This window comes from Gavia stellata, chromosome 21 (genome assembly GCF_030936135.1).
Source record: "Gavia stellata isolate bGavSte3 chromosome 21, bGavSte3.hap2, whole genome shotgun sequence".
Taxonomy (NCBI): domain Eukaryota; kingdom Metazoa; phylum Chordata; class Aves; order Gaviiformes; family Gaviidae; genus Gavia; species Gavia stellata.
The window spans coordinates 10,351,771-10,370,610 of record NC_082614.1 but is presented as its reverse complement, the minus strand read 5'-3'; the positions used below and the strand labels follow the sequence as shown (position 1 = coordinate 10,370,610).

Genomic DNA, 18,840 nt, shown 5'->3' with positions numbered 1-18,840 from the left:
GTTCAGTGGTGGACTTGGTATTGTTAGGTTTATGGTTGGACTTGATCTTAACGGTCTTTTCCAACCTAAATGATTCTATGATCTAAAAGCACTTTGTAAAACTAAGTTCATACTCTTTTGCTGTTTAACATTCAGGTAGGTCCTGAATGAGTAAGATAATGTGCAAGGGAGAAAATGGTAGGGAATGGTTTAGAAGGAAAACGAAACGGAGACAGTGGAGAGCAGCAAAAGATACAGCTTGAAACTGAAGACAATGGAAACCAGGCATTAAAATAATCCTCTCTGAGTAAGTATAGAGCTAAAACTCTGCTGAAAGGACATAGGCTTGAGGGCAATAAAATGTTCACTCAGCATAACAGGGTGTCTTATTCTCACAGTTTTTCCTTTTTCATCTAATCCAGATTTTCAGACAATCTAACTGAGTCACTTCAGATAATGTGTAGAGGCCTCCTTACACCTTATCAAGGCCAGCATCACCTCCAGTCTTTCAAAATACTATGAAATACTAGTTGCATTTTCTTTTTAGTTGGATGTAGGTAGAGCCCGTGTTCTCCAGAGACCTGTGTCTCTACCTGTGTCCGCCTACATTTATAATGTGCCTTGTCCACACACAGACGTCTTGCTTGTTTAGCTAAGCAGATGTAGCTAAGCTTGTGAAATGCTCATGTAGACTTAAGCTGCAGTTTAATAGGTGCATATTTTCGTTTCTCTTAAACCTGTTCAAAACTTACTTCAGTTAAATTGAAAAAGTAGCACACGGGAAGCAAGACCTGTTTTATGCCACAGGCTTTCCAAAGTGAAACACTTCACAGAATCCATGGATATTTCAGCCCCATCTGCTCTGTAACAGCAGTAATTGTAGGGCACAATACTGTGAAGACCTTAAAGTTGAAAAGCATGATGTGCATGCTGTCTGCCACACTTATTTTTATTGTTTTAACCTCTTTGGCTCAGGGGTGTTGCAATTCATGCTTTTATTAGTCTCACGTCCTTACTTTCTGCATGCACTAGTTCTGACATCGGTTTTAATACCTTTAATTGCTGCTCATATTGGACTGCTAAATGGGAGTTTACAAAAAGAGGGAAGCAGTGTTTACACTAGAAGGTGTAAATTTCTTAATCTGCTTCTGCCAAAGACGGGTGTATCTAGTGCTAAACAGTTTATAAGTGCCCTTGCTTGAGAGGACAAGTGGTACCAGTTTGCTTGAGGAAATACAGTGCAACAGGGAATGGCATCGTAGAAACAGGCCCTGAGCTGGCATCGCTTTCTTGCATGACTGCCTTTAGACTCTCCATCCTTTTCCCATCTCCATCTCTAGGGATATTTAGGTTTTGATTTCAGATATAGCATATGGTATTCACCTGGTAATTTCAGAAGTATTATTTAATCATTTACAATTTATACTACAGCAATCTTCCTTTTGTAGAGTAGGAGTAATTTTTAACCACAAAACTCTATTTCCACTAATAGGACCTTGATCTTCCTAATACATCCAAGAACATATTTTTAATTTTTCTTTTGCTGGTCCTTGACACCTTACATCAGCAGTGCTAAAACAGTAGTCCTAAATGATCATGGCATATTCCAGGAAGGCAGTTATTCCTGAAACCAGGATATCTTTCTTCTAGAGAAAGCAAATATCTTCGCACACAGCATTTTCTTCCTATACTGCCAAGTCCCTAAGATATCTTTGCTATCTGTATGGCAGTCTGATGACTTTCTTTAGACTTTCAGCAGTAGATGGATTTATTTCTTCAGAGAGGTTTGCTTAGTTAGTTACTCTCTGCTATAGACTAGAGAGACCCATTTTTTTAACAAAATCACAAACAGCAGTGTGCATTTAAAAATAATTAACCATCAATAGTTCTTCAGGCTACTGAAGCCTTCCAAAGACCTGAGCATGTTTGTCAGAGAAAGCAAAGTATTATTTAGACATAGGAAAATTAAAATTAAAGTATAGTGTGTTAGGCAACACTGTGTTTTTCCAGCACAACTGGAAAATTTAATGTGTCTACTATTTGCAGTTCTACATCAGTGTATTGAGCTGTTTCTCACTCAGTACTCCTGCATGGTATTGCTTAAAACACTTCCAAATAGAGAGGTGAAATGAGCTACTTTTGTTTATGGTATACGTATCTGCAGAAATTCAAGACTGTGTATCAAAGCAGCATATAGATTGCAGGGAAGGACATTTTCAGAAGATTCTGTATAATGCAGTAAGATTGCCATTTAAATTGAAAACACTATTATAAGTTGAATTTAGAAAATGTATGCAAATTTACCTATCTGTTTCAAGACTGTCCTCAGTAAAGAAATTACTATTATTTTCTGAGAGGCCTTTCTGAGAGTCTGCTTTACAACTATAACATGATAGGCCTTGCTACTGGCTGGACTGATTTTTCTATTTCCACAGACTCACAAGTAGTCAACTGTAAGAGTAACAGTAATGAGATCTGTCTTTTTACAGATATTCTACCAAAAGTAGTGTGCATCATATGATACAGCAAGGGACACCTGCTTGTTTTTAATATGTAAAGTCTCAGCTTTTCAATGCCTTTTTCAAGAAGGCAGTTCTGTCATTTAAGAGTATCTTCAAAGTAATGACTAAGGCACAAATACAGGATGAGTAGCAACTTTGCTATGGATTTTATGTAAAAATCTGCAACTCGGTATTATACAAAATTATCTACAGACCAGCCTCCTGCTACTTCACTACGTTTTACTTTTCTGCTGTTTTGTGATTCATATTGTTTGGCTACTCAAAAATTGGAAAGTATCCAGTGACAGAACTAGCTTGTAAGTCAGCTTTATGTTGCATTTATATTTTTGTGGACTAATCTTCTAGTAGAAATCAAAAGGCAGTAAAATGGATTTCAGAGCCTTATGATAAAATTAACTGGAAAGGTTTTTACAGTTTTTGTCAATAAGCAAATCTGGTTTAGTTATATGTCACCAAACATTGCAAAATACTAAAACACTTACAGATCTCACTTACATGAATTAAACCCAAAGTTATTGCTTTTTAATACATGTAGTCACAGTGGATTTGTATTAGAATGTCCTTCCACTAGCACAGAGCCAACTGCGTACAAGTGAGAAGGTACAGGAAAGCTTTAGTTTTCATTATACTATCAAGTCCCAACATTGTAATTTTCATTAGTCTACAAAATCCTGAACCATCAACAAAAAGAATAAAATGCCGGCACAGGGCAGCAGAGCTAATGCAACAAAGGGAACTAATGATTAACATCTGAAGACCACTGTGGCAGCAAACTGGTTCCTACTGGTAATACTTCCTCAGCACACAGACTCCTCCTGCCTTGATCCCTTACTGTGGCTTGTGCAAGTGAGGAAGGGAAACCTTGAAGGAAAAAAAACAAACCAGTCTTCCCATTTACATGGGCTGCATGCAAGCAATGCCTCTGAAATTCTGTAGGTGTCACAGGAGGGTTGTTACAACCACAGAGCAGAATGACCATCATCAGTATGCTACAAGATGCAAAACTGAGATATAGCTGGGACTCATTCCAAGACTGTGTTTAAAATGTGCCTTAACTGAAAGCAAACCAAACAAGGTTATCTTGTGGTAAGATCATTGGCAGTCACATCTGTTCAATTACTGTATGATGAGCGAAACCACTTGTGGTGAAACATCCTCGAAAAGCAATTAGTGGGGGAAGGAGAATGTGCTGTGCGAATACGTGAGGAGTGGGGAAGAAGAAAGGATTAGGTTTTCCTGTTTTCATAAGGTAGGCTGATAGGAGACTTCAGAGAGAAATGTAAAGATCTTTTTAAGGAGCAACTTGCGGGAGCTGCTATGACAGCTCTTAAGCAAAAGCCAGGTCTTAAGCCCAGACTGCATTTCCTGTAGCCCAGAGTGGGCCATAAGCACTGAGGTGGGCGTGAACAGGACTCAAGAGGATGTTCTTACTTCTCGCTGCATTGATTTTGTCATGGCATTTCTCTCTCTTTTGGGGCAGCATTTATTTCACTTCATGTTATAGTCTAAATTGAAACAGATAGTCCAGTTTATACCAGGTGGGCTCACTTTCTAGATGATATTTTTCTCTTGCTTAAACTTTTGTATTAGCTCCTATTTCCAGAATCTTGATAGCATATAGTGAATAAAGGACTATCAGGGAGGATTCAGACTGTCTGTAAACACCCTCAGAAAAGACTTTCAGTTCTTTGCCTTAAACAGTAGATGTGCTCTTGTCTAATGACTTCATATACAGCTGGTACATACTTCAGACTATGGGAAATTGAGATTTCAAACAGGTGGGCAAACCAGATGCCCACCATAGAGCAATTAGGACTCAAAAGCCAATGATAGCTTGTGCTAGTTTTTTGAAATGTGTATATTAGTGTTGCTGATGGAAGAGCATATGGGACTTTCACAGAATTTCTAACTAGGACAGACAGACGCTGGAATATAATGTGATTTAATTTGTGTGTTATCCTATTTTTAAAATGAAGAACAGCAAAGTAGGAAAGCCACATGGCGAAGTGTAACCAAAGAGCAGGTTCAAAATGGCACCGTATTTTAAAATTTTAATATTTTGCTCAAGCTTAATGGATCCACTGACTTTCTACTAGCTCTTTGTAGAAAATGAGGCATGAACCATACTGGTTTTTCTACCATCACAGAACAGGGAGCAGGATACAGGACAGTGCCTGTACCTCCACTTCTTTGACTCTCCTATATTTACTACAGGCTCAGCAACAGGATGTCAACCCTTCAGTTTTGAATTCTTATGCGTAAATAAATAATCAGTTTAGATTTCTACATTGTGTTTGGCAATGTTTTTTTATTTGTGTTAAAAGGTAGGAGGATTTATTACTCTGAAGCCATCTGAAAATGCTGTAGAAAAACAAGTTTCTCTAGTGCTTTTTCCTGTAAGAATGTTTTACTCCAGTGATTAAGCATTTAGTGTGTAAATGTATACAGAAATAAAAAAAAAAAAAAGGAAAACCAATATGACTGCATCACAAAGAAGTAATGTATTCATTTGTTTTCTTAATTTAGGTGCCTTGCAAGATCTTGGCCATTCTCCTTCATTTTTTCTTCCTGAGTGCTTTTGCATGGATGCTGGTGGAGGGATTTCATCTTTACAGTATGGTGATCAAAGTATTTGGGTCAGAAGAGAGCAAGCACTTATATTATTATGGAATTGGATGGGGTAAGCATTTAGTAGCCGCTTGCTTTAAGTCTCCTCATTGTAGGACAAGATTATATTCAGAAGTATATGTAAAATTGTCATCTTATGATCATCGTTTGCCTTGCTGAGCGCAAGTCTGTTGGATAAGAAATTTTTTGGACTGTAATCAGACTTTAAAATGTATAATCCCTAAACCTAATCCCACTGCACTGAATTCCATGACCTCACTAGGACAGCTCAGATCCTTAATTACGAAATCAATAGCAGGAGTGTGGGGGGGAGGTCTCAAGAGTATCACAAGACTTCATTAGTTGATGTTTTGTGCCTTAAAATCCTTAGGTGAAAAAGGCTGCACAGATCCTCAATATTATTATTAAGAATAAAAAAGTAGTCCTATGTCACAGGAATCTCACAGATAATTTACAGCTTTTTAAATGCAGTAACAGAAGCATAATCTGTGTGTGTATTGAGGACTTGAAACCAAATATTTTGTTCCAGACTCTTCACAGCAGATGAAAGCTAGCTTGCTTTCACTGTCCTGGAAGTACAGCGATGACGCTTGACAAACCGCCACATTTAGAAGAAGAAGAAAACCTCATACATTGAGTCAAAAACAGAGATGTAAAAAGATAGCAAAGGAGTATCTATGTCATTACAGATAATTTCGAAATATGTTAAAACATACATTATCTTTCCCCCCACAAATTCATCTGGAAGCTGAATGAAAACCAATTATACCGATAATATAGACCTATTGTAGTCATATTTGGAATATTTAATACCTATTGACACCATGCAGATCTGGGTGATAGTAATGCTGTTCACTTATATATATATATATTTCAACAGCTGCTTACTTGCCCTTTTTTTAATATGGCCTTTTTATTCTGTGTATCATTCCTCTTTTGTTTTAAAATCTCCTTTTAGCAGTTCTGTCAAAGGGCCATTTGATACAGTCCTCTGGTGAACACGATATCTGCTATATCGAGGGCACAAACTGCAGTTTGGTTAGTTAGAAGTTCTTTTCTTTGTCCTTATTGTTTCTCTGTGACAGGTTCAAGAGTCCTTATCCTGGTTGCTTTAAGATAGTTTTTTTTTTTCTCTTAAGGAATGGCCAAAAATGTTGCTAAAGACATTTGAAAGTTGTTTTGCTGAGTTTTTAGTAGAGTTGTGTAAAATATTTCCCCCCGCCTTTTTTTCCCCAAACCACTACTCAAAACAGGCTAAGCGGAGTAATTAATCTTTCTGATGTGCATAGACCCAAAAGTAAGAGAACCTACACAGTCTGAGGGTTCAATACACTGGAGATTTGTAGATTCTTCTGGATTCAGTGCTAAATGTAGAGAAACCTGCTGATGTTAGAGAGGTTTCTTGTGGATTTATTTGATCCAGAGCTCATGGAATACAAAACCAAGTGGATCAAACCAAAGAAAATGTTCTCATAAGTCCCTGAGAACTCTTTGTCCTTTAGCAATATTATGTAAAAAGCCACAACAGTTAATAAAATAATAAGAACTGGCATTTAATTCACTTGGGTATTTGCTTATAGCAGATGCTTTGATTAACTCAATTTACAATCAATCATTAATTACCTTATGAAAATAAATTAATGATTTCTGTGTGTCACAATGCACCTTTACCCTTTTTTTCTGGCATTTTGTGTAAGGTTTATTTACTGTAAAATAGCAGTGATATACAAAGTGATTTAGAAGACACAAGGATAAACATGGCATCTGACTGCGATATGACTGGTACTAAATGTTGCTTTTTGCCTCATTTTATTGCAATATGATTGCTACCATTCAATTAGTAGTAATTCGCACAATGAGTACATAGCTTATTGGTACATAACCCAATGGGATGTTAAATGTACTTACTAAAAAGTCTCTTCAGTGGTATTTGAGTAATGCTTTGGAGGATAAATCCCTCAGGCCCAACAGTAGGTATTTGTCATCAAAATAGATGTACGTAGCAAAATATAGGAGGCACCAGCAGTAGAAGTTTCTTTATCAGTTCTTCTATCAATGCTCTTCTTGGCAAGGATTGTGTGAGAAACCAGTGGCAAGCTCTGTTACTTAAATGTCGCAAAGGTACTGTTGGAGGCAGACGGTGGGACACATCATTCATATAACAGTAATGCATTTCTCTGTGTAAACCTTTCAAAAGCCCTTTTTTGACAAATATTTTAATTTTGGAAAGCACGTTCCAATTATTATTCCTACAACGACTTGGAAGAAACTGTGTTTTCTGAAATCTAATGCCGTTAAAGTAGTTTCTATTGCTTTATTTTTTTCCCATATAGCTCAAAGTACTTACATTTGAATTAAATGTTGAATTTCCTTAATCATATCTGACATAACGTCATTGCTGCAAGTGTGTCTAAACATCCCTGAAGTAATTTAACTGGCAACTGCATTCCAAATTGTTTATCTCTTGATAAGTATCAGGGCAACCTTCATTCAGTCAACAGCATCGCAACTCACTGTCTGGTATGTAACTCTCATGCTCATTCAGTTGATAATAGATGTTGCTGAATAATGATGTTTTTAGAGAGAAAATCCACAATCCAGTGTTCACTACTTAAATGCTAAAAGGACACCCAGGTTTGTCAGTTCCCAACTTTCTCTTTTGTTAGCATAATAGCACTGAATATGAATAGAAATGTTTAATTAGCGATCAAGAGTCAGGACTGCCGTCAGTACTGCAGCAGTGTGTGGTCATGTTCTACGGGGTAGAGTTTGGGTTGTTCCTTCATGAACTTGGTGAAAGTACAATAGAGAGAGGTTGTATATATTCCACAGAATTCCCACATCTAAAAAGAAGTCTTGCAAGGCTGGGGAAAGAGGCTAAAAAGGTTTTGTCCTAAAATTATTTTGTTTGGCTCTTAAAATGAGGGTAAGTTTGCATTGAATGCAACTGTCAAAAAGAAGTTGAGCTTCCTCCTATCATGTATAATACTCTGTATGGGACATGGTTATTAAATTCCGTAAGATGATAAAAACACTAAACTTCACATTTTATTAAATCATACAGGAATTAACAGGCGATCATTTAATATTTAAAGGGATGAGGTTTTACTACATTCAGAACTGTTGGCAAGAGAAACCTCGCTTCCTCGCCAGCTCCTGGCCTGGAAAGCTGTGCTTCTTGTGCCATCCTGAGACCATAATAGATATACATCTTCCCGTATCTAATAAAAATGGCTGGTTTTTTACACTTTGGCTTAGCTAATTATTATGCTGACCAAAGATGGTTGAAAGAAGTTGAAGACAAGGATGTCTCCTCTCATGTTATTCAAAACAGATAGTTCATTGCTTTGGTCTTTGCTTTTAATTGAAGTGTGGATGCATTTGACTTTTGCAAACTCGTAGTTCCTGGAATGATGACAAACACCACTGCTGAATTTAGAAACCCAGACCCATCATTCTTATTTAAGCAGAAGCGCTGGGCTAGGTACATGTGTAAAAGTTTGCAAAGTCTATATTAATGACAAATTGAAACTTGAGGCAATGAGAGGAGATAGAGACAAGGAACTCCACACTGAGTATCACTGATTGCCTAACATCTATTGAGATTTCTGAGGGATATTACTCCTGCAAGATGAACTCAACAGTAATCAGAGAGACAGGATACCAAATGTGCCAAGTTGATTGAAGTTCCTGTGTATTATCTTTAGTCCCAAGGGTGCTAAAATTACCTCAAAGACTGCAGTTGTCAGGAATTCAAAAGAAGAGCAATTTGAGGAAGGTGGTAATATCCTACCTTTAAAACTACCTTGAGATTGATTGGGGAAAAAAAAAATACTTTGTTGCCTTGGTGATTCAGCATAACACACAGAGATCAATGTAGCAAAACTTTTCCCACCCACCCATTTGTAGGACGCTGATGATAGACTTTGTGATACTGGAGATTTTGCTGTGGCACTTTGGTCTTAATGTGTTTTCCTATTTCAGACAATTTCCTTTCCTTTAGAGACTGCCTTAGAATGAAGATTTTGTTCTGAGCTGTCAAAAGACCTAAATTTCTTTATTTGCTGTTGCTTATGTAGTCCCAGACTTCTGCATAGATATGGTGTAATGCAGCAGAAGAAAAAAAAAATCATAGAAAATTAACTTCTACAAAAAAAATGGGACAATATACCTTTCCCCATCAAGCAAAGTAGATATTTTCAGTATTGGAGGGAAATACACTTTCATTTGTGTCTATTGCTTCATCTTTCTCAATAAATAATGTATTTAGCCTTTTAGAATTAAAGTCCTAAAATTGCTTCACATTGTCTGCCACAGAGTTTCTATAGCCTTTCTGGTTTTTTGCTATGTACAGAAGACACAGAAGCTTTCAAAATACAGCATACAGATTTACAGGCATTTTCCATTTTATTTATCATTAGTGCCTCAGAAACATAAAGCAAATGGTTTAGATGTGAAGTTTAATGCTGAAGAGGACCTAGCTGACCTTCATTTTAGACTTCACCCTTGTGTGACTATTTGGGCTGAATCCTGGGAGAATTTTGTCTGAGCAAGGATTGTGTTATTGGGCTTCCTGTGCCAGGTATTAAGAGTTTATGCCTACTCTGCAGGCTGTCTTTTGATGCTGAGTTTGGGAGGTAGCTTTAAATTAGCTGGCTTGGGGACCTGGAGAACTCGAGCTGCAGCAGCCCATGGCTCCATGTGGGTTGATTTACTCCATTTGAATGTGGTGCTGTATTGCTCTAGGACTACAGAGACACAGAGGACACCAGTGCCATAGATCAGCTGCCAGAAAGGTGTGCTGGAACATTTTCATCTGATACTGTGCTCTGGAAGGCACAGTCTATTGCATCATAAATTTGGCAATTTGGAGTAGAGTTGGTGAGCATATTTGTAGCATCTGCTAACTGAGAAAACATTCAGATACAGTAAAAAACCATAACCATAATTCTTTCATGGATGATAACTGGTGCCAGCACATTAACATTACCTATTATGGGCGTAGACTAAACTTCACAGCTCTTATGTAATTATTACTGACAAAAGATTAAGCAAACACACTTACTTTTGTGTATAATATATAATCCATATGAATTCTTCAGTCCAGATAAAATCTTATGATCCCCTTAGGCTAAATATGGTTTTTTTCAGCCTATATGGAATTTGTTGAATGGTTGTTTCTTAAAGGAAAAATACTCCAATTTCACTGTAACAAAACCTTGATTCTGCCTCCATTGCCGTCATCCACTTAATATCTTGTTAATGGAAAGAAAAGGCAAACACTGCACTATAAGCTGCAGACCGTTTTACTCTCACTGACTTAACAGCTCTTTTTATGCAGATGACTGCTCTATGTTTCATCTGCATAAGTTTTATTATCTTCCACAGGAACTCTGTATTTAATTTTCTTCTTCACTGCCATTTAAAATTGATAGTCATGCTAAATCCTTTGAATATCCAGCATTTGACTTGGGAAAAAAAGGCAGACTAGAAGTATAAAGCAGAGTTACTTGGGCACAGGTATTTTTGCTTCTGTGACAAAGTCCTGCTGTGGGAAGACAACTTATGTCAGAAGACAAACAGTGCCAATCAAGAATGTTATGTCTACTCAGCAATTAAAGATGTGATTGGGAATGTGTAGACATACCTGTGAGACCTATAGTCCAGGTAGCTCACATACCCATGGCAGATGGGCTCATGTCTGTGCTTAATTGCTCTGTTGAATATAACTATTCTTGATTTTGTTCAAATGTGTGTAGAATTTTCCTTTCTTAAATAGAAAAATGTGATAGTAAACTGAAATCTTGCCTTTGCTTAGGTCTTACACAAATACTACTTCTAGGGGGTTATTCCTGATTTGGACAAGCATGGGAGAGCAGAATCAAGTTCATGGGATATTAAACTCCATCCTGCAGAATGGGTTTCAAAGTCTAAGACCTAAACAATCCCTGTAGGTGCTGGTTCTTAACTACTGAGTATCTTTCTTATTTATAAATACAAGGTGCTTCTAGCCACAATCATTACAGAACAAAAATACTTCTTCCAGAAATCATAGTTCTGTCATTACATGAAGATTTTAGAATTTTATGTGTGTGATATTACTAAGATTAAGCAGAGAATTTTGTAAAGCCTCATGCAGAAAACCTGAAGAATTTAAAAGAAAATTGAAACTTTAAGCTATCATGTATAATGATCTGTCTGGGACGTGGTTATTAAATTCCATGAGAATATAAAAACACAAACCTTCACATTTTATTAAAGTATACAGGAATTAACAGACAATCATTTAATATTTAAAGGGATGAGTTTTTACTATATTCAGAACTGTTGGCAAGAGAAACCTCGCTTCTTCGCCAGCTCCTGGTCTGGAAAGCTGTGCTAAAGTGGCACAACAAGCTACCGCAGCGCTGAGGGCCGGGGACACGCAGCTCCCCCTGACAGTGGGACTGCAATTGTCTGCCTCTCGATAATTCCTGTAAAGCACTCCTCCACCTCCCAGGCTGCAGCACACTGGAACTGTCAAAACCCATCTGGAAACACAGTCTACTTTAAACATAGAAATCTTGTAGAGCTATTACATACTTAGATTAAAGTAAGTTTTCGTTGGGCATCTGAATGGGATCTGAGTTTGCTTGTGTCTGTTCATAACTGGCTCTCGCTGCCGTGCGTGATGCTCTCGAAAATGAAATGTTGCCATTTCTGACCTCTCGCCTGCTACTCATGCACCCCTGTGGGAAACTCAACTTTGTTTTCTAGATTGTTTTGAATTCTTGAACAAGGTGCACTTACTTGGGGGAAAGTGGTTAAAATAAGCCTGATGTCACTCCACAGGATATCGCTGCTTGAATAGCAAGAGACAGAAATTGCATAAACAAAAACTGGGCTGAAAAAGGACTATGATTCTCAATGAAATTAGCACTAATTCAGTTTAACTGTTAAACTAGTGTTTTGTTGAAAAGTCATTTTGTTTGTCTGACATTAATTGATTAAAACATGTTGTATTACACAGCTGCAGGAGGACGTCAAGTCAGACTTAATTCTAAAATTACGCTGAGCTGTTCTGTTGTCCATATGAAATTTAGCTGAACTTGCAGGGTTTACTGAAAGACGTACTTTTGTAACTAATATTGCCACCAACTTTGCCTTTTTGCAGGCTGCCCGCTGGTGATTTGTGTAATTTCTACGACGTCGTCCCTAGACAGCTATGGAGAAAGTGGCAAGTGAGTATGAAAATGTCGTCACCCCCGGTGCAATAAGGATGAAACATCTGATGGGGAGAAAAACTCCTAGGTCTGTTAGCACGGATGTAGTTATGTAAGATCCTGCTGAGGGGTCGGGGAGATAGCTTGCAAAAGCACGACTGTTGTATGGGCATATTCTTAGACCTAGATGCCTCAGGTTTGCTTATCACTGCTGAGATGATGTGCAAAAAGCTCCTGAGATGTTTTGCCTGTTTTTCCCTTTTGCTGCAGACGCACAGGGCCTCCTGCAGTGAGCTCCCTGCTTACTTACGCACAGAGTAAGGCGCGGGCTGAAACATTTCTAACGAGATGAGAATAATCTTTGATTACAGATATTTAATCTTTTGAAGAAAACTGCAGTTAAACATCTGATGATCTAGAGTGGATATTGTTAAAAAATTTGAAAATTAAGTTCCTTTCTAATTTGGAAAAAGAAAAGCAAATTTAGCTGAGAAAACACCATAGGATTCAATCCTACCATAACGTAAGCAAAAGATTTGGAGCAAGGGTTATTTTTTGCGTGCGGTAAACTAGCTTACATCGTCACTACCGTAAGAAAGGCGTGCGAGGCTGACAGCGTGTTTCCCAGCCTCTTCCTCGCCACCAGCCAGGCCAGGCAGGGAGGGCTTCAATTTGTCTCTTGCTACAATGTCAGTGCTCACAGCACTGAAATGAACGCCTGTGATACAGGATACAAGAACATCAAATAGCATATAAAACCTTTCCTTTCTTCCCATCTTTCCACCCCTAATGCTATTTGAAGGGGTGCTGGGGCAGATAGCTGTCACTGACTCTCTGCAAGATACACATCAAAATGAGGTCCTGCCTCGGATTCCCCAAGTGTGAGGGGAAAACGAGCTCCTTACTGATGCTCTAGCTTGTCTCTTGCTTTTAAAATTCATCAGTCTTTTTGCACTTCTAGTCTCTTTTTTAATTAAGAACATTGCTAATTAAATGACCGTGTGTTTAATCTAAAATCGTTCTGATTTTTCTCTGCAGCTGCTGGCTTTCACTAGAGAATGGAGCAATCTGGGCTTTTGTGGCACCGGCATTGTTTGTAATTCTGGTAGGTAAACTCACGGCTGCTGCTGTTTTCTTGTTGCACGTCTGTGTCAGCCACACAGCAGAACTAGCTGAAGGTCTGATGTCAGTCCTTGTGCCAGGCCAGTGAAACTAAGTGAATAACAAGAGATGAATGGTCCAGAATAATCTTTTTCCTCCTCTGATTTTTGTGTTTTACACAGCTGTGTATTAGTTTATGCATATTCATTCTCACACCATTCATTTCACTATTCCAAGACAAAAATACAACCTAAAATACTGGGAGAGCCCTCTCCTGAAACAGCCATATTGGGGCCATTAGTAACTGTGTTCAGTCGAGTAATCTTGGGAATTTTAATAATTCTCAGAAAGATCCCCCAAAAGAACAAACTCTGTGGTTTGTGTTTCATATACACCCGTAGAAGTTGAAAGGCTGATTCGACCCCACTGGTATTTGAAGCTTTTGCTTGTAGAGAGCTCATTTTCCCGGTAAAGCTGAGTGCCCTCAGTGAAGATCGTCATTGGCGGAGTTTGCAAGCAGTCAGCAGCTAGCAGGAATGGGTTAAAACAGCGGCATGAGCTGTCCGCCTTTGGGGGAGTTCTGGGGAAGGTCACAAGCTGCACCTGCCTTCTTACAGTGATAAGGAATTTGTGCTATTCCTCTGCTTTTGGAATCTGATGTCAGGTATGGCAGTTTGTCCCGCCGATCGAGGCAGGGCTGTTCAGGAGAGTTTGCTGGGGTTCAGGTGGCTGCTGCAGACACCTCTGCCAGCTGTAATGAACATCACCTTTCCAGGGCAGAGTGCAGGTTCATGCCTCCGAGGCTGATACATGAATGCCCTGCAGCAGTTTAATTATGCCCACACATTAAATTACAGTGAGTTGTAGCTTAATCACTGTGATTACTTAAGGAGTCAGGGGTGTTTGCAGGGATTAAGTGGGAGTTTATTCCTCTTCAGCACTGTTTCCAATACTTTAATTGATCAGGTTATCTACAATTTTTGCTGCAGGTTATAATGTCAGAGTGACAGTATGAACATGGAAGAGGCTCACTGATTAGTGAAATCACGTTGTCTTTAAAGCTTTACTTAGATTTTAAAGTCATGAGCCCAAATCTAGACCAGAGTCTGCCTACTGTGGTGTTTAAGGAGGGTCAGGTAAAATAAGATCCTGACTACTTACATGGAGGAGCATCAAAAGGAGCCACTGACTGTACCTTGTACTTCCCTAAGAAAGTTAGGATTTCCATGGAAAGCACAAAGAAACTTCCCCAAATTTCATCACACACAAAAACCTCACAAATCCTACTCACAAGCCAAAGGAAGGAAGGAGAGCTATACCTATAGAACTCGTGTTTACCATTGCATATGTCTATAACTATTTGGCAAGCAGAAGTTGGCTCCTTGGCTGACCTTTTCCATCACAGGCAATTTTACCCTGCAGCTGAGTGGACATCCTAACATTTGCCTGGGAGACAGTGAAATCAGCACCTCTTACAGGCAGCCCAGCCCAGCCTAATCCAGCATCTTCCACCCAAGATAGAGCCTCTGAAAAACTAGGCTATAGCAACATATATTAAGAAAACAATGAAAATAGTTGCTATATTGATGTGGCAGAAATTGCCTCATGTTAGCATTTTAATCAAATTATTAATGACAACACTGGAAAGTCCCTGTGCAGGAAGGGCAGAATTTTTTTTACCTAAGCGAAAGCATATACATGTAAACAAGAAATGTTGATCACTGGATTAGAGCTGGCTAAACAGCTCTGGACATTGTTCTAACAAACTTAGTTTCTTGTTGGCCTGTACCTTAGACCTTCTGTATGTGAGTTTTTATTCAAAGACATGTGGATATTGATGATTGGAAAGCAATTAAAATAATCTAATATTTAAATGTCTCCTCAATTTAGCACTTGCTTTCTGGCCATTGTTCGGCAGCAAAGGAGGAAATGAGATGCAACAAGTAAAATCAAATCTTTCCCAGCTGCTGTCCAAAGATGATATTAATCAAAACATGCCAGATAGCGAAGCGCTTACTCACCTGAGTGAGCACAGCCTTCAGCAATTTGCATGTGTAGCTGCTTGCCAGTGAAAGTAAGGGTTTAACTGTCTGGCTCTTGCGTATGATATATAATATTTGTGCAGCTCAAGTTATATTCTTGTAGGGATACAAATATTTTGAGAAAGAGAAAAAATGAGCTCACAAGGTTGATCCACGTAGAGCAATTTGTTAAATAGTCTAAACCCAGCTCTGCCCAAAATAGCAGCAAGCTAGCTGACAAATTATTCTCTCTGGGCATTGAATATGCTAGCTGAAAAATGTGTTGGTGCCTATAGGGAAATAACAAGGCTAAACACTATTTTGTGTGTGCGTGTGTGCCTGTGCTCTTTAAATAACAAATTAGCCACTAGCTGCACGAACTAGTGTTTAGCTCTGAAAATACGTCTCAAAAAGCAGTTTTTGACTACTTCCATCCACAGTTTCTCTCTGCCAAGAAAAAGGATTATGCTGCGAAGAAAACAAGGGGACTGCTCTTTTCAACTCCCACTCCCTAGAGACTAGGCAGACACAGTCTACTTTTGTCCTGCCACAGCCTCACAGGCAATATAGACATCACGGAGCCTTAAACCAGAATGATGTGGTGGGAGTGTGACTGGGAAAAAATACTCACACATACTTTTCTAGGGAGTAATTCACAGAACCTCCCAGCCCTATATGGATTCCCATACCTAAAGTGCTCTTTCCTTGGGCTTTGAGTCAAGGGATGTGATGAAAGAAATAGTTCCTTCTCTGTGTAGGTCTTTTGGCTTCTACCTGCATCTTAAGGCTTAAAGATCACTCTCCCCCACCTCCCCAAACCACAACACTCAAGCCTCTATAGCATCCTCTTAAGGCAACTTTGCAAAAAAATTGTTGCAAATAATTTAAAAACCAAACTAATCTCAGCCAAAGTGGGCCTGGGACATGTCTTCAAAGGCAAAAAAAACCTTGACAATGCACCTGAATTTTTGGAACAAGACATTAAAACTTCTGGCAGAAGGCTTTGTTTGTTATCAACCATCTGCTGCCTTGGTGTGTTTCCATAGATATGGCAGAATTAAGGAAATTCTGCAGAAAGCATCTGTGTACACAGAGCAGTGGGCATGCTGCAGACAGTGAACAATCCATTGGGGGGGGGGATATTGGGCTATAGTGGCAAGTCCTTTCTGATAAACAGCATTCTTATGGAGCTAAATGATTTTCATTAGCATATTGCTAACAGTTCTGTGCTGTGGGGACATCAGCTTTGTAACTAGTGTCTTCAGGTGGGACTCCATGGAACTTGGGTCCCAGGCTGAGATTGCCATCGCTGTCTTCAGTTGGTACTTGCTTATGAATATTCTATATATAAAAAAAATATTCTGTCCCTTATACCTGCTGGTGATATATGATTTAGTTCTGTTGCCTCGTGGTATTTATTCATACCTTTATGTACCAGAGCAGAATTAGGATAATTTTTGTATGTTGAATAGTATCTTACTCTGCAGGTTGGCCCACTGATTGAAAAGTGACAAATTGTGTCCCTTATTAGACATGATTCATCATGGGAAAAGGTGACAGAATTGGACCCATGGTGTTGAAAGGCCCTGAAACAGTAGGATTCCTCAGAGTCATTGAAATCAAGTACACACTTATGTGCTGTGGTGGATTAGAGTGCAAATGAACAGACCACAGCTGCTAAGCAGCTCATTTTTTCTTATTAACACTCAGTTATGAGCACTTTTACTATTTTAAAATTAAATTCCTTCATTATTTTAAAATTAAATTCCTTCTTACTTAACCAACATGAAAGCATGCAACATTTTTTCGAACAAGGGGACAGATTGTAAGAAATTAAAAATTAAGGATTAATATTGTGAAAGAGAAGTCAGGGATCTGTTACACCTTTTATTTATTATTTCTTTTGTTGTGTATTTCCTAACTTCAAAGTTTTGCTCTGATATTCAGCTCTGACTGGTGTGTTACTACATTCATTGATATGAAGTCATGTCCACAGAAGTCTAACATAACTCAATTTAGTCTATTCCACCTGTAGTTGCTCTGGGATAGCTGAGAGTGGAATCAGGCTTTTCAAAATAATTTTCCCAGATTTCAACATCAATCTAATTTAACTGACTAGCTGTGTTTGGAAATGCGTAATATTCAGTAATGATTTCTGATGTGACCTAGCAATGGGCTGCAACTGCAACAACTTGCAGCGTTGGTGTGCTACTAATGATGTCATGATAAGGATCAAATTAGCTCACACCATGAAAGAGTATGTTAAACCTCAGATTGCAAGAGTCAGTTATAACTCCCTGTACCACTGCGCGAAACTGAAGCGGAGCCTAAAATAGTTTGTGGTTTTAGAGGAAAGCTGGTCAATGGATTTAATTAAGGCAATATGTTTTATCCTTTTTTTTTCTTTTTTTTAGTTCCTCTGTGCTGCCAAGCCTTTTCTTGGCTAGGGTGCAACACACCACATCAGAGGGGTTTACACATAGGATTTCTGCACTGCATTAAAGAAGAAACAAAAATCTCATGAGACTTGGAGGAAATCTAGGTGAAACCCCTGCAAAAAAAACTGAGTGAGGGAAAGAATTTGTCTCACTGTATCTGGTCTGACAAATTTTTGATGAGAAAAGATATTGAAAGAGGTCCTTTTTACTCATTTAACTCTCTTCCTGATCTGACAGTTTTTAGTCAGATGAAGTTGTCATTCGAGTGAGCCAGAGCTCCCTGATGTCATTGGGATCTTTCCATAGGCTCCGGTGGGCTTTGGATCAAGCCTACAATAATGGGAACTGGCAGCTCCTGCTGATTTCACAGAGACTTGCGAGTGCCTGGGGTTGGACAAGCTGCCTTGAAAGGAGTCATGTGAGTTAGGAAACAAGCGCTAATGTTATTAGCCGTATTTTTTTGAAAAGTAGAGTGTGGCCAGTACCTGCAAGCATAAATATTCTAAGTTCCTGAGTAATTTTAAGGCAAAATAACTGCAACTGTCAGGTAATCTGGCCTGTCAGAAAACTAAAAAATGGGAACTATATACAGTTCCCTTATCTAAATGTTTATTCTCCTGGTTTAAACATTCTGATATAGGTTAAAGCATAATGAGTGTTTCATCAACTAAGCATTCTCCTGTTCAAATCATTGGCAAAGTACTTACATCAGATGCCAAAAAAATCACTGGAGGAACAATTCAGTGGCTGTATTTTGGTTTCCCATTATAAGGGCAGTGGAAATACCTCCATGCTTTACTTACTGAAATATTAGCAAAGGAAGACATTTGTGGCTAATCTGTTTATTTAGGCTGGATGAGATTACTCTAATTTCTCGAAATACCTAAACAAAAATTTTCAAGTTGTTCAGGAAATTTAAATATAGAACCTTGGGACTTGAGTGTAATGG

The 18,840-nt window shown here is 38.6% G+C and overlaps 1 protein-coding gene across 2 annotated transcripts in view; it reads left to right on the top strand.

Moving 5' to 3' along the window:
* ADGRD1 (adhesion G protein-coupled receptor D1) overlaps positions 1–18,840 on the top strand; it is a 160,138-nt gene that overhangs the window by 111,146 nt on the left and 30,152 nt on the right. For both annotated transcript variants that reach the window (XM_059827753.1, XM_059827752.1), the window contains 3 exons: positions 5,028–5,181; positions 12,283–12,349; positions 13,370–13,436. In XM_059827753.1, the coding sequence (XP_059683736.1) occupies positions 5,028–5,181; positions 12,283–12,349; positions 13,370–13,436 (288 nt within the window). The remainder of the gene's footprint in view (positions 1–5,027; positions 5,182–12,282; positions 12,350–13,369; positions 13,437–18,840) is intronic.